The following is a 25,568-nucleotide window of genomic DNA, read 5'->3' as shown; positions in this document are numbered from 1 at the left end:
GACTGAACATGCCTAATTTATTATGATAATATTATTAAAAATGCACTTATCTGTATGCTACAACTTGCAATTTATTAGTATCAACTGTCTCTATGCCCCAACGAAATGGAAGAAATGCTCACCCAACCGGCTGCCATTGAGTCGATACCTATCAATATATCTCCATACCACTCCATAGCCATCGACCCGGTAGTAAATACTCACTAGGCTTCTCAAAAATGACATCATATGTATGCACTATTTCTCCCCTTACAGTCCGATGTCTCATCCTGATCGCACTGAGGGTCTTTTGTTTACAGCAAAGGAGGGCGTCATTGGTGAACTACGTTAAAGAGGGTTTACTCGATAGGAAGAACTATTTTAATTTCATTTGATACATTTTGCGAACTGTCAACTCCCTCCATGATGAATACACTTTTATACGCCCACATTACGGGGAAATTCAAGTCCAAATTCCAATACATAACTGCAGAACCTAAGTGAAGCCCATTTTACACTACTTGATGACTTCCAACACCACATCATGCACTGTCTCAGCACTTATAAACTGCCCTGATCGAAATCCCAGATGTTGACAACCCTGATAAAATTAGATGGGAACAAGCTTTGGGGATGCAAATTGATGATATGACATGGAGAAAAATATGCTGGAAAACTAGATATATCCCCCATATCTATAAACACACAGCGTTGCAATATCTGTTCCTTTGCCAGACATATTATACACCGCTGAAGATTAGGAAGTTTGACCCTACAGCCCCAAGTGCAAACAACTATAGGCTGGCTTCATTCATATGACTTGGCCATGCCCTAATAGCACCATGGTCCAACGCCAGGGTTGTAATGAGGCCAATACAGTTTAAAACTGGTTCTCTGGGGAAACACATGCAAAGACGCAATGGATTCCAAGCATCCAACAGTACACAACATTACTTGCTGCCCAAGTCTGCAGCATATGTCAGATTTGACAATGTAAATTACTTCCTTTTGTGATACTATACCCACAATAAATGTGAGCATTGCCACTGTAAATCGATTTAATGAAGGTGCACACATAATATATACCAGCTTTGCCATGTACCTGGAGAAAGCTGTACCAATATTTGCTAGGATTGCCAACATATCCATTTCATGACACTGCACCCACAATATATGCCAGCATTTATACTGGGAATCACTTTGATGTCATGCCCACCATACTTGCAAGCATTGTCACCATAAAACACTTTCATGATGCTGCATCAAAAATACATGCCAGTATTTCCACTGTAAGTCCATTTCATGAAGCTGTGCCCACAAAATATGCCATAATTGCCCCTGTAAATCATGTTCCTGAAACTGAACCAACATATAGAGGTATTTCCTTTGTGTTTCCCTGTCATGAGGCTGCACCCAGTATATATGCCAGAATCCATACTTCAAATCACATTGATGTCATGAGTATTGCTACTGTAAATCACTTTCAGAAGGCTTAGGCCATCATTGACAGGATGCCAGGACTGACACCGCAAATCACTTTTATGAAGCTGTGTTCATTATATGCACCGCCATTCTCATTTTTATTTTGCGCAAACCATATGCTGGTATTGTGCCAATTTAAATGACATTCATTATGTAGCTCCACAACCTTTTAAAACAAACACATATACACATTGAACTTTCACACTCAAACATACTCAGTGAGCCGCACTAATGCAAACATACACAATAGATACACACAGGCACACCGACCCACTGAGTCACACATGTGCTCATTAATTCAAACACACAAACACACACACCCTGCATAACTTGCAGACACCACTCATGCAATCACTTATTATCTAAAATGACCTTTGCAAAAATGACCTTTTCTCTGGTCCAGGTGGGGTGGCACAGTAGCAGGATTCTAAATCAGGAAGCAGCACATAAGGCACACGTGGGATTTCAGTTTGGTTGCCAAGGAACCATTGCTTGTGAGTTTGGCTCCAGCTGCTGCACCTCATTGTTGCTCACATGTTTTCATTAAAGAAAAAGTACAATGCTAGATCATGTGATGCACAGGCCCAGCAGTAGACAGTGGCACACTGGGGCATGGAGTAGAGCCCTGATGGGCATGACTTCCCTCTCAGTCTCTGCCACTGGTGTGGTCCGTGTTGCACATTTTACATGAGAATATGGAGACCTTTCAAGAAGCTGCACACAGCATATAACAGCCTTTTATGTATATCAATTCTTGAAGTTGTGTCAATATATACCAGCATTGCCACTATATTTCACGTTTGTGATGCTGCACCCATAATATATGCCAGCATTCATACTGTAAATCATGTTGATGACATGGCCACCATACATACAAGCCTTGCCACTTTAAATCACTCTCAGGAAGGTGCACCTACAACATATGCCAGAATTGCCATGGCAAATCTCTTTCATGATGCTACTTTCAAAATACATACCAGGATTGTCACTGGAAATTACTTTCATGAGGTTGTGCCCACAATATATATCATCGTTGCTACAGTAACTCACTTTCATCAAGCTGCATCACTATATGCTGTCATTGCCACTCCATATCACTTCCATGACTCTGCCACTACGATATATATGTCAGCATCCATACTACAACTCATGTTGATGATGTGCCAACAATGCATACACCTATTGCCACTGAAAATAACTTTTATGAAGCTGATGCCACGATTGCCACTGCAATTCACTTTCATTAAGGTGTCCCCATAATGTAGGCCAGCAGTGCCACTGTATATTACTTTTATGAAGCTGCATCTATAATAGACTCCAGTTTTCCCACTTTGATGTTGTGCACACAACTTCTGCCGACATTGTGCCACTGTAAATAACATTCATGATGCAGCTCCATTCCCCTGTCAAACACATACATGCATCAAAATTACACACACACATGCCCAGTTACTCACACTCACACATTCATGTACAAATACACATACATACATGCATGCACACATTCACTCACTCAAACATACACACAACCAGATTCCATACCAATCACATTCAAACATACAAACACTTTTTTGAAACATCCCTTTGAAAAAAGTGATCTTCTCTCCAGTCCCGGTGCAGAGGCTGCTGTTTAGCATGATTTTAAATTAGGCAGCAGTATACTAGGAACATTTGGGGTCCCCAATTGGATCTCAGTTTGGTTTCCATAATATATGCCAGCATTACCAGTGTAAATCATTTTCATGATGCTGCATCAAAAAAAACATGCCAGTATTGCCACCGTAAATCACTTTCATGAAGCTGCACCCATTATATATCCCATACATACCCCTTTAAATCACTTATATGGAGCTGCATCACTACCTGCCAGCATTGCCACTGTGTATCACTTTTCTGATGCCAAACTCACAATGTGTGACAGCATCCATTTTGCAAAGCATGTTGATGTAAGGCCCGCAATAGATGTCAGTATAGCCACTGTAAATCACTTGAAGCAGAGGCCAGGACTGACTTTACAAATGTTTATGAAGCTGCCCTCACAATATAGACCAGCATTGCCACTGTGTATCACTTCCATGAAACCACGTCCATTATTGCTACCAACATTCCCACTTTGATGTTGCACATACACCTTTTGACCATTTGTGCCAAAGTAAATAACATTCATGATGAGGCTCATGATGTGTCTCCCTTCCCCAGTCAAACAAACACAAACATGCATCAAACTTGCACTCACAAACATGTCTAGATAGTGATAATGAGACACTCATGTAAGCATACAGAAACATAAATGCATGAATACTGACTCCCTCAGTCACACCTGTGAACACTAATTCAAACACACACACACGTACGCATTGTATAACATTCAAACACACAAGCATACAAACACTTTTTTTTAAAACATACTTGCAAACAGGAATCTTCTCTGTGACCTGGGTGGGGCAGCACCATAGTGGATTCTACATTTAGGCAGCAGTGTGGAAGAAAGGGTGCCTGGGTGGATCTCAGCCTGCTTGCCAAGGAACCATTACCTGTGGGGTCTGTTCCAGCTGCTGCACCGCAGGCAGTGCCCTTCACTGTTGCCCACATTTACTTTATAAAGGAGGAAGTGCACTATTGGATCAAGAAAAGCTGGAGCCAAGTATAAGTCGGGCGCGTGCTGGGCATGGAGTATAGCCCTAATAGGAGTCGTCTGCCACCCTTCCCTCCCTGCCTCCAACATTGTTGTGCTCCATATTGCATATTTTACCTAATACATGTAGACACTTGCTGCATACACCAGGTGCATGCCTTGTGTTTTGTCTGTGGTGGACACATTTATGGACACAGAAGTCATTGGATCATAGTGGGTTTATTGCCCTTACATGTTACACGAAGGGCCGAAAGCTAGCCTGTCATGCTTGTCTGTAATCCCACCAGGCATGTCTCTTTTCTGTGCCCTCGCCCGTTATATGGACTCTTGGCTATGTGCTTTCCATGGGAGCTGTTTAGGGATAAACTTCGCCCTGGTGAAAAAGTTGCCACTCAGGGACATGTCCTAAGGAGCACAACATGACACTTCATGTATAATTTGTATTGCCCTATTAGCGCTTAGAACAATGTTTAGAGTAAAGCAAAGTCATGTTGCATATTATTCCCCATGTCCGTTTCTCTGTTTTATGCTGCACAGTCCAAGGAAATGAGAAGGGGGAGCATAACCCCATTATTATTAGCAATGTGCAAATATGAATCGGTATCCCACTATGCTCTTGAAATCCTTCTTTTTCTGGAGCAAATGGTTTCTGCGTATCCTAACACTGTTGTTGATGTGTGTGACTGACAAGCAACTGTAATACGTTTGCTAGGAAGCACCATGAGGCATCACAGATGTATGGCACTTTAACACATGTGCTTGCGTAGCACCCGGCTATCAACATTTTGGGAAGAACGCATCATGTTGTGCTCAGTGCTGGAAATGGAAAAGATTTACTGGGGGAGCCCTCTCATCTTGGAGGGGCGGGGCCATGGGGAGAAGAGAGGCGGTCACAAGGGGCGTGGCCCCAGGCTAGGTCACCCAATACAGTATCTTTTCATAGAACCCAATCCTGGCGATTTGGATAAGTGCAAAGAGCATTATGGGAACATAAGAATGTCCACAATTTTAAATTTAAATTTGAAACATGTCTTAAAGTGATTAAGTAAGAAACCCGTTTGAGCAAATAGATGAAAGTTGGGCTCTGCAGTTTTGATTGGTCGAACTACTCACCCTAAGAACAAAATGTCTGTACATTGCAGGGCATATATACCAGTTTGGACAGCTGCAACAAGTATACTTTGGCTGTTTCTGTATTCAGTTTTCCTGAAAGTGTCTGCTTGTTTAAACGTGGGTTGCTCGTGCATGTGATAACTCAGCATCTAGGACGGATCATGTTCCGAAGCTGAGTTATCACATGCATAAGCACACCACATTTCAAGGAGCAGACCACTTTCAGAAATCTCAGCAGACCTGAAGAGTCTTCTGAAAGCAGCCTGCTTGTTGAAGTGTGGGTTGCATGTCTGTCTGTGCCATAACGTGCTTCAGAGCAGATCTGTGAGTTGGGTGGGCAAGCCCCTGGCTCTGGGAAAAGAGCAGAGCTCTGGCAAGACATCCCTTGTCTGAGCACCACTCCATCTTGTTTTGCCCCATTTCCTGCACTGGTTGTACTGTTTGTTATGCGTTTGTGCCCCACTACCACCAAACGACCAGTGCAGTGCAGAGTGTTACAAAGGTCCCGAAGAGACAGACAGGCAAGCACACCCAGACGCACAAGTTGTTCATTGCACGTACTTTGGACTGCACCCAACAAGTCCAACAGGACTGAGTTGTTGAGTTGTGCTATCTCTCTCTCTCTCTCTCTCTGTCTCTCTCTCTCTCTCGCTCTCTTTCTCTCTCTCTCTCTCTCTCTCTCTGTCACACACACACACACACACTCTCCCCCTCTCTCTCTCTCTCTCTCTCTCTCTCTCTTTTAATGTATCATTGGCAATGTGTTTCATTACTGACACCAGACAGCAGTGCAGGTGTATAGGTCGTTACTCTACTCTTAGATAAATTGTGAAACGCCATCTGACATATTAGGAAAACTGATGAATGCCTTGCGTCATGAAAATACTTCATTTTCTTCGGTAACAAACCTTGCATCCTCATCGAGCTTCAGTTGTAGACTTGCACCGACTATAACGAAAAGGAAAACATTTCACTATCCACACTTATACCCTCCACCCATCCATACACACACTCGCGTATCTGTACAGACACACACATACACTTACTCACAAACCCATACACCTATCCACCAACTGCTCCAACCATCCAACCACTAAACCCCCCCCCCACTACAGAAACGACCTGCCTTTTGGTCACGTCTGTCCTCACAGCCCTCACAGTATCATGGCATAGCCTGTCTCTATGTCACTCACACCATGCACAAGGAATATGAAGCACTGCCAAAGCCAGTAGGTCCAGCTGTGTACATGCACAGCATAACCTACTATTTCGAGGGCACAAATCATGACTACAATATGCATACTCTCTAGACTTACACAACTAGGCCCATTCGTTTTGACAATACTCGTTCCCGCCTGTGTTGCAGTTCCATGCACAGCCATCACTGGAAAGTGCAGTATGCTCGTTTAGAGTCATTTCCTTTTCGGGTTTAATCAGTCGTGGTGTATCCCAGCATTGTGGAATCTGAGGCAGAATACCTGGCTGTTACAGCAGTGCACCTGCAATGGTCTCTCTGACATACAACCTGCAAACTCTTGTCTAACTATGTTCTATCACATGTTCTTCGAATAACAAAATGTACAGACAAATGTCCCAGTTTGACACAAAGGCCATAGGGGTGCCGAATGGATTACACCGTTCTCTACCACATGCTTGTAAATAAATGATGGGAAGATGTCAGGTTCGTATGTTCACATGTGTGTAAGTGTGTTTAGAATCACCTGATTTCATCAAGATCATTCTTGTTTAGGTGGAGCAAACCTGGTGTCTTGCGGAGGCTCTGGTTACGTGAGATTCTGGAATATATTTACGTGCCAACTGATGGCTGAGTTTGCAGCGCACAATGACATGGGCTCCATCATCATGACGATCGATAAGGCAAGCCAATACCTCATCACAGCTGATCTTGATGGATGGGTCAAAATATGGAATATCCAGGTACCAAGAACACATCCAATTCGCCACTTTTTATAATGTGACCCCTCACATCTGTATGTATGTATGTAAACATGTATGTGTTGGCTTTAATACAGAGCAAATATTCCTGGTTAGAAACAGAGCACTCTGCAAGGAAGGGAGAAATACACTGTGCTGTGCATCGTAGGGGAAGGGGCCTGCCAAGAGTGCTAATGGTCAGGCAGTGAAGGGGTCAAGTGGAAAAGAGGGAAGGTGCAACAACACGACTGCTGCTCTGCCAGAGCACATGGGTGAGCGGTGTATGCAACCCCTACTCCGCCCCACACTACTACTTCACCAGCAATGGTGCCGATCATAAACGGGCACTGATCGACAGGTATGTCACCGGGCTACACTCATCAGGAGGAGGGTGAGCTAGCAAAGGGACATTCAAACAACAACAGACCTGTGTTACCAAAATAAAAGAATCCCCAAACAAGGTGCTCTAAAAATAGGAGTCTTCGATTAAACAAAAACAACACAAAAACGAATAAAAACTCTAACAACCCACCCCTTATAAAGGAAGACCAAGCACATGCAGGCTTTAAGATGAAAGAGGCACCCTGAATATGAAGATGGCGGAGACAGGCAATATTTTCAGCAGCAATGGTCAAGTGCAATGAAAATATCTTTAAAAGGAAAAGGAATGTGGTCTTAGATGTATGCCACCAGGGCCCTTTAAGTCAGGTAAGGAGTCGGAACCATTACAAATGCTGTTTTGGATTGCTCTTGTGGCATGACACTGCAGAGGCATTGGGGGGGGGGGGGCTGAGGGGGCTATAGCCCCTGGTCTTTTGGGTGTAGCCCCGGATAGAATCTCAGGAGCTACAACCAAAAGGCTAGCTAGCCCTCAGTCCCGACAGTTCAGACATTAGCGTTGCACTGGTCTTTTCGAGACCTAGCAACACCCCTGCATGACAGCATCGAGACTGGCTTCCACTGGCTTTACAAGGGGTCGAGTCTGCATCGAGATGGTCGGGTTGGTTGATTGCAGTGGATCCAGGTCGCGGTGGTTGCTGTTCAAGATGGTTGAGTCAGCTCGCCATGGTCCATTGATGCGTACGGTCCTGAAGCAGTGATCCACTTGACTCAGGTGACGAACAGGAATGTGATGTTTGAATCTGTATCTGAAGGTGATCGAGTTGGTTTGAATATATCCAAATGCGATGCAGTTCTTCAATGGCATTTGGCTAAAAAATGGCTGGAGCACCAGTAGGCCATGGTCGAGTCAGTGGCTTGATGGCTCGAACTGGATCGAAAAGTGTTGAATCTTAAAGGTAGCTTTGGGTGGCCTGGAATGGCTCGAAAATGATTCTTAAGCTTGAACGCGCATCTTTGCGAGAAACAGAGCCCAGGGCTGTTATTAGACTACTGAGGTGAGGAATAAGGGACATTCCTGTTCTGCCCGTCCCAGCCAGGAAGGTTGCCTGAGAGCACCTGCATAGGCTTTCATCGCCAGTGAGGAGGATCCTGGTTCCAATGTTCAGGCAGAAAGTAGGCCTTTTCCACACAACAGTCCACCCGCAAACGGCCCTTTGAAATAGTTGAGGGGAAGGTATTGCTCCTCTCTTGGAAGTCTATATCTTCATCTCTATGGCAGAGTATTTTGGACAGTCTGTACACCAATAAAGATCCAGATCAAATAATTCTTCTTCTGAAGCCAAAGATGATTCAATTAAAGGGGTGGTCTCACCCCCTTATATCAGTCAATCTGTCACAGTGGATGGGCCCATTTTAAAACTTCTTTAAGGGTCCAATCCTAGCTGCTGCTATCAATGGTCATCATTACAAGCATGCCGGTCGGGAAACAACAATGTTGGTAAGCTTACTGGCACTGTTGTGTCCATACCGGCATACTACAGGTCTGCTTGCCGGAGTCACTGTGCCCGGCAGGACTGACCCTGCCGGACACAGCGGCAACGTTAAGCAGACTGTAACGGAGGCACGGGCACCACTATTAAGGGTGCCTGTGCTTCTGTGTTCCCCATTCCTATAGAGTCCTATGTGACTCTATGGGAATGGGGATTAACAGAATTACCGGCGCCTGAATTCGCAGCCCCCAGGGTTCTAATACCCTGGTGTTACCGGCAAGCCAGGTGCTAGTAATTTCTTTCGGGTCTGGCGGCAACCGGCCGGTATCACCGACAAGGTTACCGACAGACCCGTAATGAGGCCCAGTGTCTTTTAGTGGTGATGCCAGTCCCAGAGTACTTTGCCTGCACAAAGTGAGAGGGGGCAAGGGAAGCATGTGAGCCCTGGGAAATTCCAAGATGGTGGGGCCCTCTGCTGGACTGCAACTAATCTCCTGGACTTCTCTAACGCCACCCCCCGCCCACCTCTTCTCCTACTTCATAGAGTCTCTAGTAATTACCACCCTGATGCGACCTGCCTCCTCTTGTCAGAGCCTTTCCTTTGAAGCATGGGTCCGCTCTCTGCCGTGGGGCATATCCTGTTCTCCAGGATGTGACAAGTCTTACCAGAGAGAACAAAGTCTTTGCTATGGGTAAACCCAAATTGTCTCTTCTGAGTGAAACTCTGTACCAGACTGCTGGATATGCAAACTCTGAAAGGGAAATGATGCACTAGAAACAAAACTGACAATAAAATAGCACCAAAGAGTTTTGGCCTTTCTAATTGCATTGTCCCATAGACCTCCATATAAAACCAGGCATGGTTTATATTTATTTTTTAATCTGACACTAGGCCTTTTGGGCGCAGAATGATATGTAATATGGGCCAAGGATGCCCACAGTTATAGTCCCTGGCTGTTGGAAATGTGGTTCCATCAGTCTGTTTGCAGGAACGTACATGCTACTTGGTAGCTGCTATGTTGCTAAACTACAAGGCAGACGCTCAGGGGTGTCAGTGGATAAGCACATTCACATGTTTGCATTAAACCTTTCAGTATGAAAGTGAGTCTCATTATCAAAGCTCACTTTTAGAGTAAGAATTACCACTGTCATTTTGGGTTGCAAAAGTCAAATCAATAAATCTCAGGTTAGGCCGCCCTCACGGATGGCATTCTGCTACAGAGGAATAGAGGGTGAGGTTCGGGTTGGTGAACAGCCTTGATGATGTGTGCCCCAATGTCATCGTTTGATATGATGTGATTGGGTATTTATAACGTGCTTAATACCCAGAGGTTTCTAAGCGCAGACACGGGGTTCGAACCTGTGTTGCTCTGTGTCGTCTTGCTTCCAAGGCGAGCACGTTGCCCCTAAGCTATCCTCGCAAGAAATACAGTTTGAACAAGTTCTTAAATTCTTGCTTTCCCATTCCAAAACATCTACTTTTGACCTCATTTACAAAGCCTACCAAATGATTGACATTCGACTACTGCCAAAGTATTTTGTTCAGTTCACACTCTATTCTATTTTATTTTTTTTAAAATATCTTTGTATTGTAATTTCAAGTGCAAAACATACCAATATCGTAGCCCTCAATGTGAGAGGCTGCCATGGTGCTTTCATAAAAAGTATCAAACAACATTACAGCTTCCTCTTGCGGTCTTTCTGAAAGTCCTCTGAAACATGGGGGGACAATAAACATAACCACAATGTAGATTTAGATGACAGAGATCTCCCCAGGCCCCAGTGTCAAAAGAAAAAAAATAAGGCATCACCCCAACCCGTACCCACTTATGGTCGTAGAGTTCCATATCAACACCCCTTCTTGGTCCCTACTCCAGCTCACACTGCAGTCTGATAGAGACAATTCGTCTTCCCAACAAAATACATTATGTTATTCTGTGGAGGGGCCACTCACCAGACCACCAGGGGGCAGGTGTATTCATTCTCTTATTTCCCAGGTAAAAGCTTCTGAAATAAAATAGTGCATGTGTGCCAACACCCAGTACTTACAGAACTGGTTCAGCAATGAGCGTATTCCCATATATCTATGTAATGGCATGAACAGGACGTAGAATCCAAGGGTTTGAGCGCCTCGGTTTCTAAAACCTACTTAAGATAACCATCGCCCGGATCTAACTCACTTCACCCATTCTATATGTCAGATGCGACCTTTTCAGCGATTGATGTTAGTAGTTCTTCAGCTCCCTCAGCATCCCAGAAAATATATTCATTGTCTTTCCAAGTAACCTTCAGCTTCGCTGATCTAAGCATCCCTGCCTCCACACTCCCAGCCAGCAAGGCGTTCTTAAGCATTTTAAGTTTCTTCCTCCTCCTCTCAGCTGAAGGCACAGACCAGGAACGATAAGTGATCTTGTGTTATTGATACTTCAGGTTTTCCTTCGCAGCTGCGGCTTCTCCTTGTCCCATACATCTGATACCTTGGCAATAAGAGTTGCTCCTGTTGTCGATTCTATCGCCTGGGTAGAGGCACACATCTGGATTCTATGGCATTTCTCAACAGGTAAGGGATCTTCTTCCACATCTGGTTCAAGCAAACCCGTGAGCCAGGCAGAGGCAAAGGTAATTGGGTCACCCCCCCCTCCACACGTGGGGGTGGGGAAAGATAAAGGATCCTGATCTACTCAGCAGGCACAAGATGTTGCCGGTATTAAAGTCCAGCATTGCTTTTCACTTGATGACTGCTTCCACTTCCTTTCCCATGTGTTTCACTACTGGGACCATTTGAGAACACTGCTGGTCCCAATGAGAGGTTCTCTGCTCAAGCGTGGAAGTTCTTGTTTCCAGTTCTGATCATTTGTACTCATTTTATTGAACCTACCCTCCTCGACTTTGAGTTCTCAATACGCCCCAGGGCTGCCATTAAAGGATCCAGAAATGGAGAGGCAGGTGGGGAATAGTCTTGGATTGGCTGCCTGTATGCTGTGTAAACAAATATGAGTGTGCACCCTCATCCTTTTGCTTGTTCTTTCCAGATGCCATCTGCCTTTCTTTCTCTATGAGTTATAAAGCACATGGGTCTGGAAGCAAAGGATGTCAGTCTGTCTCTTGCTAGGAAACCAACAGTGTTTTGAAGGACTAACAGCTGCAAACCATTGCAATTATATGATGGTATTATGACATAATTACCAGAGGTACCCTTCAGAAAAGAAGAACCTTGATTTATTTTTCTCTTGCCATGCAGATGTATGAAGCTATTTGTTATACTGTGGTCTTCATGGGGTTAAGCAATTTGGTTCTTAAAAAGGATACCCGCTCCCAATCAACCTTCATTGTGGGTCTGTCGATTGTAGGACTCTGCCAACACTAAAGGTGGCCCCCGCTGTTCAACCTCAACAGAGGGATGAACCCCATGGTGTTATCTAACATTACAGTGCTGCCAGGTTCACCAATCAACCTGAGGAAACATCGGTGGGGAGACCGCTTTCCAGGATGTGGCTTCCAGGCTAGTCCGCTTACTCTGTCACTAATCATCCACCACCTTTTGTCTCCCGGGTGGCGCCCCAGTGCTCACCTTATCTTTGGATTTCCACCAGCTGCCACTGAAGCGCGGCATGTCTGCTTTCCTCTGCCGCGGGCACAATCGCTTTATGGAGCCGTTTGCCATCCCGCTGAAGGCTCTCAACACTGGAAGGCTGCTGAAAACAGGAGTTCCCAGGTCTGTTGCGATCAACAGGAGCGCTCCCAGACCCCACCATCTTGGCCACGCCCCTCTATCCTCTTTTTTTAATCGTTTGAAAGACACATTGCTAAAGGACAAGAACCCATGACCACTTCATGTATACACACTATGGGCCTCATTACGACTTTGGAGGCAGCCATGCCTTTAATAAGGGCATGGCTGCCTCAAAAATCGGGTCCGGGTCCAGGTTCCCTGAATGGGGAAATATCGGGCCATTCCGACCTTGGAGGGCCCGGTATTTCCCCATTCAGGGAACCCGGACCCGTACGATCCCCATTCCCATTTGAGCCCCCATAGTGCCTATTATTAGCTCGCTGGTCCCCTTGCGGGACCCGCATAGGACGTCTGGTCTGACCAGATGTCCAGAGCGGGTCCCGCGAGGGAACCTCGTAATAGGGCAGAATGGGATTAACGGCGCCGGCACCATTACCGGCGCCGTTAAACCCATTCCACCCGCCTCGTAATAAGGCCCTATGTGTCAACCATACATTTGGAAAAGGTCATTATCGTAAGCACTAGTGATCCCCCCTAAAGTCTATAAAGCTACTAATACATAATGTCCACATCATTAGAGATTTTTGGAGTTGTGGTAGTGAAGTAAAATATGTTATTTTAATAGTAATTCAAGTAAATAGACAAACAAGTTAGCACATTAAGGCCCTGATTCATGGATTATTTGCGCCGAAAAAAACGGGATTTGTGCGCCATTCTGCCCGCAAATCCCCATTTGTTAAACAGGGATTTGCGGGCAGAATGGCGCGCAAATCCCTTTTTTCTCGGCGCAAACAATCCATGAATCAGGGCCAATATGTGTTTTTATTTTGTATTTAGTGAAAATTGATCCTCACAGAAAGGCGGTTTCTTGTTGAAAGAAATCGTGCTGGAAAATTGTATTTTTGTTTGTGGAATGCAGAGGAATGATTTTTGTTGTTATCCTGTAGGTTTTGAAATCAGAAATGTCTGGAATGCAGTCTATGCTAGTAGTTGCTGACTGCATTCTGAGCATTCCGATTGGATGAGTTTAGGTCAAACATGAGTTACATGAGTTAACGTAGCTTGGTAAAAAGAAGGTTAGTTAGTCGTTTTACACAATCTACCATACATATAGGAGTAGAAAAAGGCAATGTGTTATGTGGTAGAATACCACACCTAATCTTATCCTCAAGAATAACTGTTCACGTTGATGTTCAAGTGCTGATCCTAGATAACGGGTGTGGTGCCACCTGTTAACAACATCCTTGTGGGTAAGCATTGCTTCTCGATGGGATTAAAACAAGATTTCTTTTTTCTAAAGTCAATAACAGTGAGTGAGTGAAATCCAACCTCTATAGAAAGAAGTACATTATGCTGGTGCATCACAAAAGATGAAAACAAGTAAGAGTGAAAAAACATAGACCCACATTACGAGCATGCCGGTGGAAGGAAACATTGGGTCTCATTACGACTTTGGAGGTAGCCATTCCCTTAATAAGGGCATGGCTGCCTCCAAAATCGGGTCCAGGTTCCCTGAATGGGGAAATACCGGGCCAATGCGAGTATGGAGGGCCCGGTATGTCCTCCTTCAGGGAACCCGGGCCTGTTCCTTCCCCATTCCCATTCGAGCCCCTATAGGGCTCAATGGGAATGGGGAGGGTGCTAACAATGGGCCCATTACGAACGGGCCCGTTGTTAGCTCCCTGGTCCCCTCGCAGCACCTGCTATGGACGTCTGGAAAAACCAGACGTCCAGAGCGGGTCCCGCGAGGGGACCTCGTAATAGTGCGGAGTGGGTTTAACGGCGCCGGCACCATTACCGGCGCTGTTAACCCCATTCCGCACTTCTTGTAATAAAGCCCATTGACAGCAATGGTTTTATGGACTTTGAAGATGCTATAGAGGGAAAAGTTCCTGGTGGTTTCTCCACATAACCTCCAAAAATCGAGGAACTATCACCAGCAATATTACCTTCTGTGCTAATTTCTCCAAAACCGCATAATAGAGAAAACACGTCCAATCCACTACATGCTATTTTGTGGCTTTAGCGCCAAAACAAGTTGTGGCAACGGAATTCAAGTTTGGCATATTCGTATTGAGTTTTATAGTTAGGTAGCTTTAAATATATTGATGGATCCTCCAGTCACTTTTGGGCTAATGCAATGTTCTCAAAGAGTAACTGATGAAATGATGACTGATCTTCAGGAGTACAGGAATGCATAGTGGTTTCGAAACTCCTACTCAGCCCCATGCTACTACTAAACCAGCAGTGATCTAATCATAAGGAAGAATTCTTTATTTTTCAAACGCGTTGGAAGCATGTAACTGGGGTGGACATCTTGTAAGAAATGATTAGTGCTTTTTACAATTACCTGACAGGTCTGGGTGAAACTGCCATACTTTCCTTTACATCCACAAATAATTATGCTTGAGAATTGTGTTTCATTGTAAATGGGGTTTATTTACAGAAAGAAAAATGTTTTAAAAAGTTCCAGTTCTTCTTGTCCTTCATCACAGTCCTTCTCATTCTCCTTCATCCCAGACTTTCTGCATCTTGACCTTCATAACAGACATTCTCCTTTTTCACAGTCCTTCACCTTCTTCTCCTTTGTCTTTGTTCTATTCCTTTTTCTCATATGTTCCAATCCTTCTCCTTCATCCAATTCCTTCTCCTTCATCCCACACATTCTTGTTTATGTTTCCCCTTACAGTCACTCATTCTCCTCATCCCAGGCCTTCCCGTTCTCCTTTTTCCCAGTGCTTCCCTTCCTCCTATATTGCAGTTGTTATCCTTCATCTTCATCCCAGTCCTTGGCCTCCTTTGTTTCAGTCTTTCTCCTTTGTCACAGTCCTTCTTATCCTTCTCTGTCATCTCCTTCTTTTATGTCATCTTCTCCTCCTTCGTACAGGACTTCTGCCTCTCATTCATCTCAGGCCTTCTCTTTGTCCATCCTTCCTGTCGTCCTTTGTTCCAGACCTTCATATTCTCTCCCTTGTCCCAGTCCTCCTCCTCATTCCAGTCCTTCTCCTTCTCCTTCATCCCAGTCCTTCTCCTTCTCCCCAGTCCCTCACCTTCATCCCATTTCTTTTTCTATCCTTCATACCAGACCTGCTCCTTTGTGTTTCTCCTTTTTACAGTCATTCTTCTTCGCCCCAATCTTCTCCTTCTCTTTTATCTCAGTGATTCACCTTCTCCTCTGTTCAGTTATTGTTCTTCACCTTCATCCCAGTTCTTCTCCTTTGTCCCAGTACTTGTTCTTTGTCATAGTCCCATTTATTCTACGTACTCTCCTTCATATTCACCCAGTGCTTATTCTTCTCCTTTGGCCTAGTTCTTCTGCTACTCCTTCACCTCATCCCTTCTCTTGCTCTATCATCCTAGTCCTTCTCCTTTGTTCTAGTCATTCTCATTCTCTCCTTTCTTCCAGTCTGTCAGGGTGGGACTCTAATCACCTTAACCCAAAGCAGGCCCACCACTTAAGAAGCGAGTGCACGCTTGTATGTAAAGCAAGTTTATTGTACAATCGGCCAGAAGGGGCTAGATGATTTTATATAATCATACTAACCTGAGTCTCCCCAAACCACACAGGTTGACACGTCATATACATTTTTGCAACAGTTAAAAGACTCCCATATATTTAATTCCAAATCACCCCACATGTGATTGGTCAAAACCTATACAACAGAAATCCAATTTTTCTCCAATTCCCCTGTAGTCATTGGTCATGATTATCTTAACTACCATCTCCAGCACATGTGTACAACACACCCTCTTTTAAGATTTATCAGTGGTAGGTCTTGACATCATCACACAGTTACACATTCACATACAAACATAATTTATTGCAAGTTCCAGCTGTCCTGAGACGACCTAACTCTGAACATAATTGCACATGGTTTGCAAGAGTACTTCAATCAATAAGAGAAGCAGAAGAATAAAGAATCCCTTTGAATAGGTGATAACCATCGCACCCACCCCGACTTGCTGGCATCATTGGAATGTTATAATCCAAATGACTACCAATTTAACATGCAAGGCCTCCAGTTATACCCTGAGAAAACAATCAAAACCCATTAAGTATCAGTCAACTCTGCCCTCAAGCGTCCTTTCACCCCAAGTTTATTGCTGGTCAAAAGCTAATGGCCGGATTCCCTGAACAATAAATAACAAGCTCCCATGTACTTAAAAGATTATATCTTCCTTCCACGATACTGCCAAGCCATAAAAATCTCATCCTGGCCTGTTGGTGGACCATCTGCTTATATCACGGTTTACTCATTACCTTTCCTTTGCCCTAAAATCCCTCCAAAACGATTCGTCCCAGCCACTCAGAATTCCTCTTGCAAACCGTGACTTCAGAGTTTAACCAATTTATGAAAAGAGCACATTGCACAGCGATTTGTAAATTCGCCATCTATGTACATCTGTGCATGCATTTTAATAACTATCATGTCTCCTTCACAGTGGGTTCTTCGTGACAAATCCCCTTCCTCGCATGCACATTATAAAGCTCCTTGTTGACCAGCTTCCAGGTGCTTCATGACATACCAGAACCAGATTGTATTTATATTTCATTGGTGATTTTGACATTTATCTTGCTGTGAGTGTGCAAATCTTAACTGTATCAATGTATACACAAAGTAACACTTACAGTAACACATATCCCATTCTCATTAACTGCACTACATATATTTAAAGTTGCAACATCACTCCAACTTCGCTGCTCCCCCAGTCACAAATATGGCGCGCGCAACAAAAACTCCTCTTTCTCATTGGGACCTTTCCTGTCCACCCCAACAAGTCCTTCTCATCCCAGTCCTTCTCATTCTATTTCATCCGAGTCCTTCTTCTCTTTTGTTCTAGCCCTTCCCCTTTATCCCAGTCCTTCTTCTCATCCTTTATCTCAGTCATCCTCCTTTGTCACAGCCCTTCTCCTAAATCCTGTTCTGCTACTACAGCTCCCATTTCTCTTCTTTTACTTTTGTCCAGTCCTTCTGCTTTTCCTTCACCTCATTCCTTCACTGTCATCCCAGTCATTCTCCTGCATCCCAATTCTTCTACTTTGTTGCAGCCTTTCTTAGTCTCATTCATCTCTGTCCTTCTCCTTCTCCCCAGTCCTTCTTCTCTTTCATCCTTGACCACCTTCTTCTCCTTCCCAAGAACTTCTACTTTTTCCCAGTCTTTCTTCTTAGAACAAGTTATTCTCCTTCATCCGAGTAAGGTCCTTCTCCACCTCCCAATTATTCTCCTTCATCCCAGTAAGGTCCTTCTCCACCTCACAGTCCATCCTCTTCATCCTATAATTATGTTTCTCCTTCATCCCGTTCCTTCTCATTTGTCCCTCTCCGCCCCCTTTCTCTGTGTCCAAGTCATTCTCCTTCATTCCCATCTTTCTTCTTCTCATTCATCCGAACCGTTCTGCTTCTTCTCCTCAATCACAGTAATTTTTCTTCTCCTTCCTCCCACTCTTCCATCTTTATTCCAGTCATTCTTCTCCTCTTCTTTGTCCCAGTCCTTCTGCTTATTCTAGTCTCCTTCTCCATCATCCATGTTCTTCTCCTTCTTCTTCATCCCAGTAATTCTTTTTATCCTATACCTCAGCCCTTCTCCTTTTTCCCAGCCCTTCTCTACCATCCCAAGTCTTGTATTCCTTAATCTAGTCCTTTTTCCCCATTGTTCCACTTTTTTTCCTTTTTATCTCAGTCCTTAACCGTTTCTTTCATCTTACTCCTTCTTTTCCTCCTTCATCCCAGTGTTTCTCGAATATCCCAGCACTTCCTCCGAGTCCCATTCATTGTGTGTCTCCCTCATCCATGTCTTTCTTCTTTGTCTTAGTTCTCCTGCTTCTCCTCATTCTCCTGTGCACCGTCCTTCTCCCTCCTCCAGACCATTTGCTTCTTATTAATGCCAGTCTGTCCCCCTTCTTCTTTTCCTTTATACGAGTCCTTCTCCTTCAGACCAATAATTCTACATTGTTTATTGTATTGCAGTTTGGAAATACACACAAACCTTTCACAATTTACAAAACAATTAGTAAATACACATAAAAACACAGGAAAACATTGATACTCACATCTCAATTCATATTATCATTTGATTAAAATCACTCATAATTAACTAACCTTTCAATAATTAATGTTATCCATTCTAAAGTTTCATTTAATTTATGTACAAATCTACACAATGCTACAATCAAGGACATTTGATATCCGTCCCTGAATCTACGCCACATCCAAGATGCTGAAACATATGTGACTATGTACAAATCTTGCAAAATACAAATACCATAAATCCCATGTTCAACTGTGTTCTGTTAGTATGTGTTTCATTGTTTCATTGTTTCTTGACACTTTATGTTCTTACAAAGTCTGCAATGAAGCAGCTCCTTCACTAAATGCATATGTACCCTAAAACGTCTTTTGTATGTACCAAGTTTAATCTAAACCTTAAACAGGTCATTTGAAATGTACTTGAGTGTGCCCTGATCATGCATTTTGGTATGGCTTTCCGCCCTATACAGTTTATATTTATTCACAGTTTCCCAAGTTTTGGACCAGTCCCTCTCATATAGTTTTGTACTGCCATGGTGTTTTGTGCTAAGCTTGCAGTGTCCAAATCCAGTGCCCAAATCCATACTCATCAAAATGTATTACTAAAATCCTCAGATTCATTATTCTACGCATTGGATTTGACTCAAGCATACATTTTAGACCCTTAAATAGGAAATTATGGGGCAGATTGTGCATTTTTACGTAAAGTGATAATCTCGTCCAACGTATCATTTTGGGCTTCCTTTTCCTAGAAAATATGAAGATCTTTGATTTTTTCTGCCAATAGGGCGCTGATCGAAAAAAATGTACAGATCATCTGCATAGGCTGACCAATTCAGGCACAAGTGTGCAAGTCCTATGGGAAAGATGTTAACCTTATCCCACACATTCATAACATCAGCTATGTACAACTTAAAATGGACCAGAGTAAGCACAGAACCCTGACGGATACCCACCTCTGTATTTACTGACTTCTCCCTCCAGCTTTGAGAGTCATAGAAGAGTACGTTCCCTTCCGAAGGGCATTTAAGCCCTTTCTGTTTTAATCTGTCAGCGTGCATTCCTGATTAATGAGTTTTTTTTCTCTGTACGGCCAATAGCAGCACCTAGACGCTTTCGGGCCGTAGTTGCACTTTATATGCTTTTAATAAATAAATAAGTCTCTCTCAGATTTGAGCCTTACCGGTATATTGGTATCAGAATATAGGAGCATAATCACTTTTAGCAGTCCCTCTGGGATATGCTAGAGAAAATCTCTACTGACTTTATCAAAGGCATTGGGCAGATCTATACTTGTCATATAGATCGTCAAGACCTTTCTCCCCAATGCCAAAACTTTCTCACATTTTAACACCATTCCATGTAGTGATGTGCCCAGTTTCCTCCTAAAATCTACTTGAAATGTTGAGAGTATAGAATTTTTCATTTCCCAATCTTCAATTTCTTTGTGGATTAAAGACGCAAAGATTTTACTTGAGCTGTACAGCAGTGATATTTGTCTGTAATTACTGGGATTTGTTTTCGATAGGCACCATGATGGCCAGTCTGTTCTCATTCTTCTCCTTTATACCAGACCTTCTCCTCATACCAATAATTCTACATAATCCCAGACCGTTTTCTTATTATTTCTCCCTTTTCCCAGAGCTTTGTCTTCTTCTCATCCCTGCCTTTCTCCTCCTTCTGCTTATTCCCAGTCCTCCTTCATCCAATTCATTTTCCTTCTCTTTCACCCCAATCCTTCTCCTTTTTTCGAGTCCTTGGGCCTCATTACAACCCTGGCGTTAAGGGTTTAACGGCGCCGTAAAAGGCTGCGGCGCCGTTAAACCCTTAACGCCCGATTCACACTTTAATGCCTGCTTTTTGCAGGCGTTAAAGTCCAACCCGCTAAGGGACCTTGGTGCTAATTACAGCACCGTAATTTACGGTGCCGTAATTAGCGCCTTCCCCATACCCATTGAGCCCTATGGGCCAAAAATGGGAATGGGGAAGGGGCCATGGTGAATGGGGATTTACCGCCCCGCCAACCTTGGAATGGGGCGGTAAATCCGCCATCCACCATGGCGGAATCCGGCTAATAGCACCATGGTCCAACGTCAGGGTTGTAATGAGGCCCCTTGTCTTTTTCTTTTGTCCCAGTCCTCCTTCATCCCATCCATTCTTTCTCCTTCTTCCAAGTAATTCTTCTTCTTTCTCCTAGGTCTTTTTCTTTGTCCCAGTCCTTCTATTTCTCCTTCATGCCAGGTTGTCTGCTTCTTTTCCGTTGTACCAGTCCTTCAGATTCCCCTTCATCCTAGTTCTTCTCCTTTATCACAATCCTTCTCCTGTGTCCCAGTCCTTTGCCTTTTCCCAGTCCTTTTCCTTCATGTCAGTCCTTCTTCTTCTCCTTTGTCTCTGCCCTTTTCTATTGCATTTATCCTCGTCCTTTTCCCCCTGTTTTGTCCCATTCTTCTCTTGCATCCTAGTACTACTTCTCCATCATCCTGTCCTTGTCCCACTCCTTCGTCCTAGTCACTGTTTTTCATCCTGGGCCTCTTTCAGTCTAGTCTTACACCTACATCATTGTATTTCTCCTCATTCCAGTCCTTCCCTTTCTCCTTCATCCCAGTCATTCTCCTTCCCTCCAGTTATTCTCTTTCTCCTTTTCCCAGACATTCTCTTTCTTCTCCATTACAGTACATTCCGTTCATCCCAGCCCCTCTCCTTCATCCCAGACCTTCTGCTTATTTTCTTTCATCCCCAGTCCTCCTTCATCTTGGTCCTTATTCTCCTTTGTCCCAGTCCTAATTCATCATTGCAGCCCTTTAATTCATCCCATATGCACTCCTTCAACCTATCTCTTTTACTACCTTTCCTCCTTAGTTCTCGTCCCATGTCCTTCTCCTCAGTTCCATGCCTTTTCCCTAGTTCCAATTCTTCTACTTCTCATTTCTCGCAGTCCTTCTTTTTCTCCTTCATTACAGTCTTTTTTTTCTTCTTTGTGGCTCCAGGCTTTAACCTTCAACCCAATTCTTCTTCTATATCCCAATACTCCTCCATCTCCTTCATGCCAGCTCTTGTCCTTCATTCTAGTCTTTCAGCTGCTGCTTCGTCCCAGTCCTTCCTTTTCCTTCATCTCGGTCCTTCCTCTCTTTCACTCATTCCCTATCCTTCAACCCAGTTTTTCACCTTCATCCCACTTTTTATTCTTCATCCCATTCTTTATCTTCTCCCAAGTTTTTCTCCTTCTTTTTCACCCCAGTGCTTCGCCCTAATCCCAATCCTTCTGCTTCTCCTTCACCCCAGTCCTTCTCCTTCATCCCAATCCATATTCTTCTTCTCCATCATCCCAGTCCTTGTCCGCCCCCTTTGAGTCTGTCTCTTTTATCCTTCATTGCAGTCTTTTACCCCAATCATTCTGATTTGCTTTCTTCCCAGCCCTTCCACTTTTTCACATTTCTTCTTTATCCCGGTCATCCCCTTCATTGAAGCCATTCTCCTCCTCCTTCGTCCCAGTCTTTCTCCTCCTTTGTCTCCAACATTGTACCTCTCCTTCATTTCAACCCTTTCCCTTCCCTTCATCTCTGTCCTTATCCTTCATCAATTGTTCAACTTCTTCTCTATTCCCTATCACTTCTATTTCTCGTTCATACCAGTCTGTGTCCTTGCCTTTCTCCCCAGATTTCTTTTTAGTCCCAGTGCTCCTTCTTCATTCCAGCACTCCTCCCTTATCCCAGTTCTACTCCTTAGTCTAAATTCATCTCTTTTATCCCAGTCCTTCTTCTCAATTGCAGCCCTTCTCCTTCATCTGAGTCCTTCTTCTCTGACCCAGGGATTTTCCATCATCCCAAACCATCTCTTACGTCCAGTCCTTCTCCACATTTCTCGCCGTCTTCGTCATACTAGCCTTTTTCCCTTTTCTTTCTCTCAGTCCTTGTCCTTTTTCTTCATCCCACCCCACTCCTTCTCATGTTCTAATTCTTCTCTTTAGTCCAAGTCCTTCTCCTACTTCTACATCCCAGTCCTGCATTCAAGTCCTCCCTATGCTTTCGAGTCCTTCTCCTCCACTGTCGCGAATCGAGGGTTCCACGATGAGTCTGAGGAATCACTTGGGTTAGATGCCGCTAAAGTAATCCAGACTTCCTTCCTGAGAGCACAGCTTGCAGGGAAAAGAAACACCTGTCAGGCCAAGGGCTCAGGCAAAAAGGCAGAACGCACAGCGGAGCTAGAGGGAAGAAAACAAACAAAGCAAATATTACATACCGTTTGTTGACAATTCCAGTCCCTCTACCCCCTCCGAGCCCCACAAGCTTACCTGTGTATTCTTTTCCTTCAGCGGAACACCTACTTGTGACAATACACAAGAATGGGAGTGCGTGAAGGTCAGGGCTAGAATGAAGGGGGACCATAGACTTCCCTCAATGATGGATTGGTGATGTCAACAGTAGAGTGTCCCCCATTCCAATGAGTGAAAACAAAGTCAAATGTTCCAAGAGCAAATAGGCAAAGAAAACAGCAGAGCGTCCCACTATCCAAAGAGTAAAGCCAAGTGTCTCAAGATCCAAGGGGGCGGAGTAAATGATGATCACAGCAAAGCGTCCCAAAAAATCCCACAAATGATGAGCACAGCAAAGCGTCCCAAATAATCCCACAAATGATGAGCACAGCAAAGCGTCCCAACAATAACCAAGAAGTGAGGTTCTCCACTCGGGGAGCGGGTGGCCAGGAGTGATTTGAAGACTACGGGGTTGAAGGGGGCCGGAAACCAGAGATGAGAAGCAGAATCCAAAATCAGTCCGAGGTGTATTCCGTGGTCGAGCAGGGGAGTTGATCAAACAAAGGTCTAAGGCAGAACCAAGGAGACGATAACAAAGGTCCAAAGTCCAAGGTAAGCATAGAATTTCAGGAACCAGAAAGGCAAGGAAAAAAGGGGAGAAGGAACTTAATCCAAGAGCGTAGCTCGCGTAACGCAATGGTTTAGGAGCACCGGCTTGTTGGGGGCGTGGCCAATTATAGGAAGTGAAATGCAATCGAGGCGTGGAACGCACGCAAAAAGAAGTAGAAAGCGTTCCAAAGGTTCCTGGCGGGCATCGTCCTCTTGGGAGATGTAGTTGATTACCGGCGGTGGCGTCGGCGTTGCCGCAAACGCCAAGTTAAACGCCACGGGCTTCTCCCCTGGGCATAAGAATACCCTAAGAAACCGGGGGACGTGACAGTACCCCTCCTCAAAGATGGGCCTCCCCCGGGTCTCGAACCATTAGACCGGAGAAACGCCCGCAAAAGACGCGGAGCGTGAAGATTTGAGGCAGGTTCCCAGGTACGATCTTCGGGGCCATAGCCTTTCCAGTCTACTAGATAATGCCGGGTGCCCCGGATAACTCGAGTATCCAATATGGCCTGAACCTCATATTCCTCTTCCCCCTGAATCGCAACGGGAGCGGGACGGTCACCCAAACGCGTACCGGCAACATAAGGCCGTAATAGGGAGACGTGGAACACGGGGTGGATCTTCCAAGCCGAGGGTATGCCTAAACGATAGGCCACGGCGTTGATGCATCGCGTGATGGTATAGGGACCCACGTAGCGGGGATTCAGCTTACGTTTTCCTGGTATGCGAAGGTGCACAGTGGATAGCCAGACCTTGTCCCCCAGGTGATACTCCGGGGCTGTCCTGCGATGCCTATCAGCATTCCGTTTCGTGCGATCTTGTGCTTGGTGTAGATGCTGAAGCACAGCGGCACGGATAGATCGTAAGGACTGGGCTGTTGCCTGAGTTGCGGGTACTCGTGCCACCGAAGGAAGGGTGGATGGTAGAACTCGAGGATGTAAACCATACATGGCATAGAAGGGTGAACAACCAGCCGATGCATGGCAGGCATTGTTGTAAGCGAATTCCGCAGCCCCCAATACAGACAGCCAGTCCGACTGATATTGTAAACACAAACATCGGAGATACTGCTCCATTGTGGCATTGAGACGTTCTGTTTGCCCGTCCGTCTGAGGATGGTATGCTGAGGATAGACGAACGTCAATGCCAAGAAATGGAGTGAGAGCTAGCCAGAAACGCGAGGTGAATTGGGATCCACGATCTGAGATAAGGATCAGAGGGAGGCCGAATAGGCGAACCACCTGTTCGAAGAACAACTTGGCCAATGTAGGAGCAGAAGGAACACCATTGCAGGGGACAAAGCGTGCCATCTTGGTGAAGGCATCTACCACCACCAAGATAGTGGTAAACCCCTGGACTGGTGGTAGCTCTACCACAAAATCAAGTGACACAGTGTGCCATGGGCGTGATGGGATGGGCATTTTCTGGAGAAGCCCCACCGGTTTTCCAGGCACCGTTTTGCATTGTGTACAGACGGCACATTTAGATACATAGTCTGCCACATCCCGTTTCATATTGGGCCACCAACACCACCGGAGGAGTAGATCAGCTGTCTTAGTTTGTCCTGGATGGGCCGCCAGGCGTGTATCATGGGACCAGTTTAGGGCCTGTAAGCGGGTCCGAGCATCAGGGATATATAGACGTTCCTGTACGTAAGGTAATCCCGATATCAATTGTGCTTTTAGCCCTTGAAGTACCTCCCCATGGTCAGCAGCCCAGTGACGGATCCGTTCTAATAAGGAACCGGTTGCAGCACAGACACACACAACCGTGTTGTGTGGCAAAACAGGAAGGACTGTCTCCTCGAAGGGGATATCAACTCCGATACGAGAAAGTGCATCGGCCTTGCCATGCAAGGGGCCCGGTCGATAAGAAACCGTGAAATTGAATTGTGCAAAAAACAAATGCCATCTGATTTGTCTAGAGTTGGTACATTTCACCGTGGATAGAGCTTGTAGGTTACGGT

General features: G+C 44.8%; 1 protein-coding gene across 1 annotated transcript in view; it reads left to right on the top strand.

Moving 5' to 3' along the window:
* WDR49 (WD repeat domain 49) overlaps nt 1-25,568 on the top strand; it is a 723,235-nt gene that overhangs the window by 402,735 nt on the left and 294,932 nt on the right. The window contains exon 14 of the mRNA XM_069618491.1: nt 6,960-7,147. Within this exon, the coding sequence (XP_069474592.1) occupies nt 6,960-7,147 (188 nt within the window). The remainder of the gene's footprint in view (nt 1-6,959; nt 7,148-25,568) is intronic.

The sequence above is a fragment of the Ambystoma mexicanum genome, chromosome 10, assembly GCF_040938575.1.
Source record: "Ambystoma mexicanum isolate Mex_15411 chromosome 10, UKY_AmexF1_1, whole genome shotgun sequence".
In the NCBI taxonomy this organism is placed as follows: domain Eukaryota; kingdom Metazoa; phylum Chordata; class Amphibia; order Caudata; family Ambystomatidae; genus Ambystoma; species Ambystoma mexicanum.
The sequence above is the reverse complement of the archived record's forward strand: the minus strand, read 5'-3'. Positions and strand labels throughout refer to the sequence as shown.